This window comes from Dromiciops gliroides, chromosome 4 (genome assembly GCF_019393635.1).
Source record: "Dromiciops gliroides isolate mDroGli1 chromosome 4, mDroGli1.pri, whole genome shotgun sequence".
NCBI classification, from domain to species: Eukaryota; Metazoa; Chordata; class Mammalia; order Microbiotheria; family Microbiotheriidae; genus Dromiciops; species Dromiciops gliroides.
Window position 1 is genome coordinate 429,544,056 of NC_057864.1, and position 7,793 is coordinate 429,551,848.

At 35.4% G+C, this 7,793-nt stretch overlaps 1 protein-coding gene across 1 annotated transcript; it reads right to left on the reverse strand.

Moving 5' to 3' along the window:
* Positions 1-3,615: 3,615 nt before the first annotated feature.
* Positions 3,616-4,174, reverse strand: LOC122726654 (zinc finger CCHC domain-containing protein 10-like). Its single transcript, XM_043964496.1, is given in 2 exon segments — positions 3,616-4,090; positions 4,092-4,174. Coding segments are annotated over 2 exon segments (558 nt in total).
* Positions 4,175-7,793: the final 3,619 nt, after the last annotated feature.

Sequence of the window (7,793 nt, forward strand, 5' to 3'; positions counted from 1 at the left end):
TTAAGCAACTTCTAAGACAGAGAAAAAAACCTTGACACTACACTATAGGCACTACATAAACTATTATAATTAGCATGAAAATGCAAGGAGCAATAAGACTTTCTATGAAATGATAAGTTTGAAAGGTACTTAACTAATTTATTGTCACCTGATTGATGACATTTTAAATATAAAATTGTTGAGAAGGTGTTAAAACAAGTATACTCCTCTTTTCAATCTGAATAATATTACATTATATATGCATATATTGCTTTTAAATGGTTATTAGATAATATTTTGCACAAACCATACCCCTCCCTGAAAACCCTAGATAATAATAATAATAACAATAATAATAACAATAACAACAATAATAATAATAACAATAAAGTAAATGACTAACTGTTGGGAGAAAGGTATGGTAAAATTCCCTTAGGAGATCTTTATCTATGAGTTCCTTGGGATGAACCTTGGTGACTGGGTATTATGAAAATATGCAACATTGACTTTTGAGAAACTAGGGCCTATGCACCAAAAGTGGAGAAATGAAACTTTGTCTAGTAAGTGAGTGTCATTTGGAATCATTTGGAAACTCATGTAATTGTATCTTTTAATGATATTATTTTGAACTAACTATTCAATGTATATGAACCTGTGGTAAAGAAATGGAAACAGTAATACAAGATAAACATATCTCTTGGGTTGGGGTGACTGAGGAGGGTAAGACACTCCTTGCCAGGTATGCTTTTTATAGTTTATAAGAAGCAGTGCGGGGGTGGAGGGGAGAGGGCAGTTATTGTGGCACAAAAGGGATAATAAATTCAACCAAGCAAGGGTAAATTACTCCAGACACCACTTCAGTGCCAATTTGCTTGACAGCCAATTGTCCTACTTGTGTAGCTTTTCTGTTTTGTTTTGTTTTGTTTTTGGCAGGGCAGTGAGGGTTAAGTGACTTACCCAGGGTCACACAGCTAGTAAGTGTCAAGTGTCTGAGGACAGATTTGAACTCAGGTCTTCCTGAATCCAGGGTTGGTGCTTTATCCACTGTGCCACCTAGCTGCCCCCACTTGTGTAGCTTTTAATCAGTTGCATTTCAAGTTATATCCACTGTCCATTCCCTTATCTGCTATTTTGAGCCCGCTCTTTGAGCACTTACATAAAAAAGATTATTTTTGTGTCCAAATCAGCCCTTGATCAATATTGAAGTATTCTCTAGTTCTAAAGCCACAGGTCCCTCTAATAACATTGATTTCACCAAGGAGGTTGTGCCCAAGTGTCTACATGGACTCTGACGGGCATCTCATTTCATTGTATTCTAGAAATGGCCTGATAGTCTCCCTTTGGCTTTCTCAGCAGACCTGGGTGGGGGTGGGGGGTTAGTAGTAAATATATGGAATTTATAAATAAATGAAATTCTAGATTGGATTCTGAGGATATGAAAACAATAGCAGTTATCTCGCCCTAAGTTGTTATTAGGATTATTGAGGAAGGCTGTTGGTCTCCTTCCTTGCCCCAATATTGTGGTGAGCTGCATAGCTAACACTCTCCAATTAAAAATTGGTCCCTACAGAAATTTAACTTGCTGTTCTTCTTTTTTTGTGCTTGTTTGATAATTTATTATTTCCCTGTTAACTGGCACATTCTTTAACATAAGTCTTTCAAATAATGTTCTAGTAATTTATTTACAATCTTTCCAAGTGATTCTGTAAAACATACAAATAATTACAGACTCCTTAAGACTGACAAAATACTTATTTTTCAACATTTAAAAAGAAGCACATTTTATTTAAAATTAACTCTACTTTCTCATAAAAATATAAAAATAGTTTAATATCTATAGTTTACACTATATTGATACAAAAATCAGGATATTTGAAACTTTTCCCACAAATGTTGCACCCTCCCCCCCAAAAGGGAATACCATCAATAATCAAATTAAAAGACTACATCTCAGGATAAAGATGACCGTCAACTGATTAAACTCATCACAACAAATTGTTATCTGCTAAGAAGTATAATTCTATATAATATTTTGTTTTTAACCTGCATCTTTCATGCTGGATTTCAACTAATGTGTACATTCTGTCTATGTAAACATACTGGATGTATCCAACATACACTCTTCATTACTATGCCAGTACCACAGGAATTGTGCAACACAATAACTGCAAAAATAGTAAAGAGAAAGAGTCTTCCATTTGGGTACTCTGAAATGAAATGGCAACTTATTTTGTTTCAACTTTGTTAAAAAAAAATTCCTCTATTTCATTCTCCACCTTCCCTTATCTGCCATTCTTCTGGAATGGTAACTTTCTTAGCATCTCATTTCAGATTTCATATGTACACATACACACACACATACACATATACATATATTCACTCAATGAATATATTCAGATTACATAATATGTATATATATTTATTTAAGTGCCTAAATAAAACATTTAATTCAACCTTTCATGCTGCTACTCGTTTCTATTATCATATATTTTTATCAAAAGTCACCAAGATTAAACTAATTTCAGTTTTCTTCTTCTTCTCCCTTTAGCTTATTCAAGATGATGGTTTTCCTATTAGACATTCTATTTCCAAAAAGGTATGGCTCTGAGTATTTAGGGAACCAGAAGAAAATAAAATAGAAAGAAATCCCAAGTTGAAAACTGTTGCCCACAATTAAAAATATCTACTAGATTAGTATACATCTCATTACATTTCATTTCTGACATTAAGTTAAAAACAAAAAACAAACCTATCACAAAAACAACAAACCCTCTAAGGATAAACTTAGAAATATAACACATTGTTAACAATTGGATGACACTTTCATAGTAGTAACACTGTATTCAATCGGACTGACATGGTAATATTTAGCCAAAACCATTGGAAAGTCATTGTTCCCAGTTATTTTACAGGATTATCTGGAAAACAAGTGAAACCGGTTATCAACATACAAACAAGGTATGGCATTTATTTCACAAAAAGTTTACACATTTCAATACATAAATACCATTTTACTGGTCTTCAGCTTTGATTAAATTTTAAAGATATGGGTTTTTTGTTTGTTTGTTTGCTTGTTTTTTTAGTGAGGCAATTGGGGTTAAGTGACTTGCCCAGGGTCACACAGCTAGTAAGTGTTAAGTGTCTGAGGCCAGATTTGAACTCAGTTACTCCTGACTCCAGGGCTGGTGCTCTATCCACTGTGCCACCTAGCTGCCCCAAGATGTTTTTTTTGTTTGTTTTTTTTTTTTAGTGAGGCACTTGGGGTTAAGTGACTTGCCCAGGGTCACACAGCTAGTGAGTGTTAAGTGTCTGAGGCTGGATTTGAACTCAGGTACTCCTGACTCCAGGGCTGGTGCTCTATCCACTGCGCCATCTAGCTGCCCCCCAAGATATGTTTTTAAGATTAAAAAAATGAAAACAAAATTCTCCTTAAAATTAAAAAATATTTACATACACACTTTGTTATTAATAACCTTTATGCCCTTAAAATGTAAAACATTTAGAAAGCTTCTGAATTAGAGAAATTTAGACCAGTTATTCCATTTGGCCACTACATATTCTAACTCCTCTTTTGACAAATACATTAGCATTTGTCAATTCATCAGTCCTAAATGATTAGAAATGCTTAAAGCAATTCTATTTCTTGTTCTTCTTCTTTGGTGGCTCATCATCAGAGCTGCCATCGGTGCTAGAACTGGTGCTAGAGGAAGAGCTGGAATCTGACTCCGAATCAGAAGAAGAGGAAGAACTAGTTGAGGAAGGTGATGATGATGAAGTAGAAGAACTTTTCTCAGTATCACTATCATCAGAGGAAGAAGAGGTAGAGGAGTCTTCACTCTCTGATGAAGAATCAATGGCTGAACTTCCACTGCTACTGCTGCTAGAACTGGTAACACTCTTAGACCTTTTTTTCTTGGTCTTTTTTTCTGTATTAGTTTCTCCAATGCTTTGTTGTAATAATAATCTGTTTTCTTTTTCTTTTAAAGCTTTCTTAAGTTCTGCTGTTCTTGAAGGTCTATGAAAGTATTTTCTTTTTCCTGTGCATTCATATGTCCAGTGTCCAAATTCTAAACATTTCTGACACCTCACATGTTGCTTTTTTGCTTCCCTTCATAAATGCTTGTTGACTTGACCTTTGTAACTTATAATGGGGCACCTGCCTCCGGGCAATAAGTCGGTGCATGGGAGTCGCCATCTTAGCGAGAATCCACTTGCTATTCTTCTAAGTCTTGAATACAGGTCTAAGTATATGATCCCATTTAAGGCAGCTGGTTCATCATGCAAGGGAAATGTCATGTGTCCTTGCAATCTGAGTACAGCCACAGGTGTATGTCTATCCCTGGGAAGGTCAAGAGAATGACCATGTGAAGATAAAGGTACTATTATCTTGGCCTATCCCCATCTTGATAAATAAGACCTTTTTTCCACCTGGTTAATTCTAACCCTGGCTACATCATCATGCCTTACAATCAGCTGCCTCTGATTTATACCTGAAATCAACCAGAACTAATGCTGCCATGTCCCTGCCTTTCTCTTCACATAGCAAATTCCATCCATAAAGGCAAGTATAAAAGAAGAAAAAAGAAGCATGATAGAATATCTAGTATTACAAAAATGGAAAAAAGAAAATTTTGTTTGGGTTTTTTATTACCACCTGGATATTGAGCATGTCATGAAAAGCAAACATGTTTTATTATAAGTAACTTATTTAATCTATACTTTCTTAAAGTTGACTACTTAGTGTATTTGTACATTTCATCCCAGAAGTTTTTCTATTGGTCTTATTTTGGTAAATTTTAAATAAATTCAGTGGTTATCATCTTATTAAAAAAGCGTTCTGTTAATTGTTCCTTAGAAAATGTTATCCTCCTATGGGAGGGATGGGCAGCTAAAAGAAAATAGAATGAAACATTTTCAGTTTGTTTTAATGAATAGTTGTAACAAATTTATGTAAATATATATGACAAATTTAAAGTTTGGTTTCAGAATTTTTAAATTTTTGAGTTGTTATTTGAATTTACCAACCTAAAATTTTAAATTCTCTGGTGTAGTGATGATCATATTAGTCATAAGATTTGAACTTACTTTCACTATCTTACCTAGGTATTGCAATAGTAAACTAGAATTGTTTTAAGATCTATTTTGATAGAAATTTTGTCAGAGAAGGGATCTTTGCAAGTGACCTGAACTGGAGAAGAAAATCCACTAGAAGGTCCTCTGATGTCTCACTTATTGCAGTATTCTTAAGAGGAGAGTTCTCCTGAGGAACACAGGACTGCATCAGAGGATTTTTCAGAGATTTGACAACAATAAAAGATGGCAGGAGAAAGCACAACACCTTCATCATTATTTACTGCTTCTTGAACCTGCTATAATTAGAACTTTGAATACTCCTTTTGAGGCTCCTACTTCAGTTTTTGCTCCACTACCATCAACAATGAATGATAATTTATTTGTTCATGAAGCTCATCTTTCATTCCCTGTGCTATAGACTTTAAGGTCTATTTGTGTTGTTTGCAGGGATGTTACCTCTCCTAATCATAATAGTGCAACTGTCAAATTTGCTTCATTTGTTTTCATAAACTCAAAAGATTTTCTGGACCTGTATGTAAGGCAAACAGAGCTTGCATTGCTGCACTTGAACAAATGCCCTATGGTTTAATAATTTTCATATTTTGTAAGAGATATTTTACTAGGAGGTACTTGTCCCTCAAGGTTCTTGGCTAATGAGAGAGTCACCTCAGACATTTATTGTATATTTAGTGTATTATGAGTTAATGTTTAATCAAATGGAAAATAACCAGTATGTTATAAGTTGTACCAGTACCAGTATGTTATAAGTTGTCCCTCTTCACTAATGAGGTGGATCTCCCAAACTTGTTGAGGCTGGGCCACCAGTTGTTGGGGATGTTATAGTAGGGTTTTTTGTTTTGTTTCATGTATGGCTTAGATTATATGTGTGACATGTAAAAAGTTTGAGGGGCATGATTTTGGGTTATTTAATAATTGTATTAATTATGCTAACAAATAATTAATAAAAAGGTTTCTGTGGCATTACTGAATGCCAAAGACCCCTCAAGGAACCCACTTAAACCTATATTCCCTTGAAAAACTGGGTGTCCCTGACAAGAGGCAATCAACTCTGAATGGTAAATAAAAAAAAATGAATATTATAATGAAAGTTGGGCTTATTTTAATGAGGAGCTAAGGGACATGGCTCTTATCACTTAGTCTTTCACAAAAAGACTTATCTTTTAACTAAACTACCTCTGTTTAGAAATTTGGGGCAGAGGCATGATGGAGGAGGGAAGCCAGGAAATTACCAGAGCCCTCCAAAATTTTCCTCAGAAACAACATTAAATTAAATCTCTAAATGGTGTCTGGAGCTACAGAATCAACAAAAATATAGGGTGAAACAATACTATGGCTTAATATAGCCTAGAAGGACTTCAGAAAAGGTCTGTGTCCCCTGGCTAAAATGGGAGTGCAGCTCAGTGCAGAGGATGTCTGGGTAAATCAGCAGAAGGCTCTTAGCCACAGCATAGATCAACTGCCGATGACCAGTGGTCCTAGCTCAGCAAACTAGTGACATAGCAAGTCAGTTGTGAGGCCGCCAGATTCAAAGGAGAAGGGAATTTGCCAGCTACAGTATCCACTACACAACAGGTTCAACTAGGCTGGGCCACCCAATTGAAGTGAGCAAGCTGCTGAGGTCTCAGAGCAGAAAACCAGTGATCAGAGCACTGTCCCCAAGCAAAAAAGGATTGGAACATTGTTCTCTGTACCCCAGGAGCAGAGTTCAACTTTCAAAGGCAGAGAATAGGCTAAAACATGAATAAGTAACAGAAAAGAACCCTCACTATAGAAAGCTAGTATGATGACAGGGAAGACTAAAACACAAACTCAGAAGGGGCCAGAAAAGTCAAAATGCCTACATTTGAAGCTTCAAAGGGGAAGAGGAATTGGTCTCCTGACCAAAAATCCTTCTTAGAAGAGCTCAAAAGGGATTTTATAAATCAAATAAGAGAGGTAGAAGAAAAATTTTGGGGAAAATGAGTTATATAAGGGAAAGCCAATAGCCTGGAAAAGAAGGACAAAGATAGACTGTGGAAAACAACACATTAAAAATGCAATTGGCCAAATAAAAAATGTTACAAAATCTGACTAGGGAAAATAATTCCTTGAGACTTAGAATTATGGGGGCAGCTAGGTGGTGTGGTAGATAGAACACTGGCCCTGGAGTCAGGAGTACCTCAGTTCAAATCTGGCCTTAGTCACTTAACACTTACTAGCTGTGTAACCCTGGGCAAGTCACTTAACCCCAATTGCCTCACTAAAAAAAAAAAAGACTTAGAATTAGGTAGGTAGAAGCTAATGACTCAATGAGACATCAAGAAGAAGTAAAGCAGAATCAAAGGAGTGGTGTAAATGAAGAAGAAAAATGGAAAATACATCTTCAGAAAAACAACAGACTTGGAAAATAGATCCAGGAGAGACAATTTGAGGATTATTGGACTACCTGAGAATCATAATCAAAGGAGCTAGAACAGTATATTTCACAAAATTATCAAAGAGAACTGCCTCCATGCCTTAAAACCAAAAAAAAAAAGTAGTCATTAAAAGAATACATGGATCACTTCCAGAAAGAGACTCCAAAAGGAAAACTCCAAGTAATATAATAACCAAATTCCAGAATTATCAATTAAAGAAAAAAATACTGCAAGCAGTCAGAAAGAGACAATTTAAATATCAAGTAGCAACAATCAAGATTGCACAGGACCTGTCAGATTCAACATTAGCAGAGGGCGTGGAAT